General features: G+C 42.4%; 1 protein-coding gene across 1 annotated transcript; it reads right to left on the bottom strand.

Moving 5' to 3' along the window:
* Positions 1-1,658: 1,658 nt before the first annotated feature.
* LOC111368276 lies at positions 1,659-3,080 on the bottom strand. Its single transcript, XM_022989515.1, has 4 exons — positions 2,551-3,080; positions 2,368-2,458; positions 1,799-2,262; positions 1,659-1,713 (listed from the first exon to the last, which is right to left on the bottom strand). The coding sequence occupies exons 1-4, from the start codon at positions 3,078-3,080 to the stop codon at positions 1,659-1,661; spliced, it is 1,140 nt and encodes a 379-aa protein (XP_022845283.1).
* Positions 3,081-3,851: the final 771 nt, after the last annotated feature.

Raw genomic sequence — 3,851 nt, forward strand, 5'->3', positions numbered from 1 at the left:
AATTAATATTGGGTCGGTATTTTTTATTAAGAAGGATGACGATAATCGCTTCAAATATTTCTTTATAGCCCTTGGACAATGTGTTCGAAGATTTCGAAACGCAGTGCGACCCCTAATCTTAGTCAACGGTACAACCCTTAAGGCGAGATACGGGGGCAAGTTGATTATTGCAACATGCCAAGATGCGAACATTCAAATTTATCCTCTTGCGTTCGGCATAGTCGATGGAGAAAATGATGTGGCGATGAGTTGGTTTTTCACGAAATTGAGGGAAGTGATTGGGGATGTCGAAAATCTTGCATTCGTAACTGATCGAGGGCAGTCAATAATAAGTGGTATCGCCGAAGTCTTTCCTAAGACACATCATGTTTATACAGGAAAACCTGAAGACCAGGTATCAAGACAAGGGCATCGTTGCGTTGTTTAGGAGAGCTGCAGAGATTTACAATTTTGAAGAGTTTGAGAAGTTCATGGTCGAAATAGACAGTAAATTACATGCTGCATGAGAGTGTTTAACAGAGATGGGGATTGAACATTGGGCACGATCACATTTTTCAGGACGTCGATACAATATGATGACGTCGAACAATGCAGAGTTTCTGAACGCTTTATTCAAGAAAGATCGAGAGTTACAAATTCTCACAATGATTGAGAACATTCGTGACAAACTACAAAAGTGGTTTCATGATCAACGTGAAAAATCACAGAGTTATGCAAGTGTGCTAACTCCGGATCAGGAAGATAAGCTCTTCAAGACTCTAGATATGGCGAGAAAGGTATATGTAGAACCACTGGATCAGTTTCGCTTCTCCGTGAGATGTACACGTAATTTCAGATATATCGTAGACTTGAATGATAACACGTGCACGTGTAGACAGTTTCAGTTGGAGAATTTTCCATGTACACATGCAGTGGCAGTGGCTATGCATAGAGGATTTTCACCACACACCTTATGCAGTGTGTATTACATGACTGATTATTGGAGAGCATCGTATGCGGAAACAATATTTCCTGTACCAAATGAAGTCGAGTGGGAAGTTTTCAACCACATTCTCCCACTGAATAACTTGTTGCCACTAGCAGTTGGACCACGTACGTCTAGAATACCATTTATCGGAGAGTTTTCCTAGACTCGTAAGTGCGGTAGGTGCGGTGCAACAAAGCATACTAGAAGATATTGTACAAGTTAGATTCGTCTGCATGACAATGTAACGGATGTGTAATTTTAATAACTATTGGCCATGTAATTATTTATAACGTTGACGTTAATTATTTATGCATATTATTCATGTTAATTATTAGATTTAGTTTTTTTTAAACATTTCATTCATTACTTTAATTTGTTACACACATTATTTTTGCATATTATTTATATTAATTATTTGAAATCGTAGTATTCGAATTTTTTTTTAGACACTGCGTTATCCAAAATACACACAAATATTATAAATAAACACATAAATTGTAAAATAAATATTTAAATATTACATAAATAATTAACATTTTACAATTCTTTCGTAATTACAAATGAATGAATGAAATGTACAATATTTAAATAAATGTACAATTATTTACGAATCCCCATTAAATTCAAATAAATCACATGCTAATTTATTTCTCCAATTTTGTATCAGTGCCTGGTTGATTGCATCAACCTTCTATGCTACACTCAAAAATTCTATGTACTTGATGACGAACATGCCGCAATCACCCCTACAATTAAACAATATTGTATTAGCACATCAAAACTAGTTAGAACCTAAGATGTAAATAACAAAATAAAATTACAAACACTTACAATATTCGCTGCCTCGTCGTCGTCGTGTTACGCACGGTAGCCAATCTGTCCTGCACAGTGATGTTCGCTCGTCTAGCCATTATGGGAATGATCACAGACACCGACTCCAGATTTCGCTCGAGTTGACCTTGTGTCAAGGATAAATGATCGGGGTCGTACACATACATAGTGGAGTCGGCAAATACGATCTTCACTGCAATGTAGTGATGATTCACACATACTGGCATGTACATATGTGTACAGCCCTCCCACGGCTTTCCTCCAACATTGGGCCACATCTCTACGACCCACTCCATCATATATGCCGGCACCGTGTACTCGTTACCCATAGCTTGGAACGACTGGTACTCAATGTCAACGGCACGGATGAACTCGGTGTTCAATATGAGTCTGTCAGGAATGTTAAACGATTTTGGATATCTTTCAGCTCGATCTCGTAGCAAATCCATGGCCAAGTCGATGTGCTACATTAAGAAACACCAATAAAGAAAGGAGTTAATCTATGAATTTGATTCAAAAAATTGATTTTGAACATACATAATAAATAACAATACATTCATTTCGCTTACATTGACGGTGAGCCAAGCCCTCGAAGTGGTGATGTCGTAGTACCACTTGTAAAAATTTGAAATCGTCTTCTGAGCAATCGTGCAGCTGGCCCTGGAAAAATAAGAACAAATTTTTTAGTTACAAGAAGTATACATGTGTCAGCGTCTGAGTACTATACTAATTCTATAAAATACAAAACTTACCCAGGCTTTATTACTCTCCACTCCGTCTCGAAGGCTTTCCACTTGGCGTGGTCCACCTCCTTGAATAAATTTGGGTGTGTCCCGTCGACGAACCTTCTCCTCTTCACCTCCACGGTAAAGGGAGAAACGGCGTACTGGGATGGCACCTTTGGCCTCTTACCGACCACCCGCTCCAACACGTTAATAGCACGCGTCCTCTCCTCATCCATCGGGATGATCCCCTCACCCGCTATCGGGACCACCTCCTCCGACACAAAGACTACGTCCGATGAGTCTGGCGTCCTCTCGGGTACCACCTCCACCTCCGGTACCCCCTCGACATCCCCGGGTATTCCCTGCACAGGCACCTTCACCTCCTTGGGTATCCCCTCTGCCTCAGGTGATGTCATCTCGGGTACCACCTCTACCTCCGGTACCCTCTCCTCCTCCAGTACCCCCTCGATGTCCTCGAGTATCCCCTGCACGGGTACCCCCTCCTCATCGGGTACTCCCTCCACCACAGGTATCCCCTCTCTCTCCTTCATCCCCATCGTGTCATTTAAAAATGAATCAAATGTAGCAACTGATGGCTACAATGAGTCAATATACCCCATCTGACCCCCTCTCCCTGATAACCACCGACCCCTCCGTCACCCCCTCCATCCCGATAGCCACCAGTCCCTCCGTCACTCCCTCCGTCCTAATAGCCGCCAGTCCCTTCGTCCCGATAGCCACCAGTCCCTCCATCACCCCCTCCGTCCCAATAGTGACCTATCCCTCCCCTAGCTCCTCCATCTCGATAATCGTCCGTCCCACGCAGGCCTGCTATGTCGCCCCGTATAGCTACAACCTCAGCATGAAGGTCTCCTAACCCAGCTCGTAACATTGTGACATCATATCTAACTCTGTCATGTCCCCGAACTCAGCTCGTAGTGTCACGACATTATCCCGTAACTCTGTCATGTCTCCTCTCATCTCCATCAGGGGTTCGAACAAATCAATCGTCGAAGCACGGTGACTAGGTGTAGGAGGTGATACTGGACGGCCCTCCTGAAAAAATAACTATTACAAATGAATAACCTAACAAATAAATTAAAACGACAATGGAAAAATTATTTTTAGGTAACATACTCTATCTCGATCAACGCTGGATTCAGGCTTTTGAACCTCTAGTGTAGCCGGACGTGATCTTTTTGGTGGAGGTGACATCCTCGCTAGACGTGATCTCCTCGATGGAGGTGACATCCTCGACAGAGGTAGTACTGAACGACCCTCCTGAAAAAATAAATATTACAAGTGAAGCACTTAATTACAAGATCAAA

The sequence above is a fragment of the Olea europaea genome, chromosome 19 (assembly GCF_002742605.1).
Source record: "Olea europaea var. sylvestris chromosome 19, O_europaea_v1, whole genome shotgun sequence".
Classification (NCBI taxonomy): Eukaryota; Viridiplantae; Streptophyta; class Magnoliopsida; order Lamiales; family Oleaceae; genus Olea; species Olea europaea.

What these genes read in the sequence shown, in the direction of transcription:
- LOC111368276 (XM_022989515.1), bottom strand. Translation starts at nt 3,080, where the DNA reads ATGGGGATGAAGGAGAGAGAGGGGATACCTGTGGTGGAGGGAGTACCC. An exon ending in GGGCTTGGCTCACCGTCAAT is followed by an intron (nt 2,263 to 2,367) that starts GTAAGCGAAATG and finishes TTCTTAATGTAG; the next exon opens with CACATCGACTTGGCCATGGA. An exon ending in ACGACGAGGCAGCGAATATT is followed by an intron (nt 1,714 to 1,798) that starts GTAAGTGTTTGT and finishes GTTTAATTGTAG; the next exon opens with GGGTGATTGCGGCATGTTCG.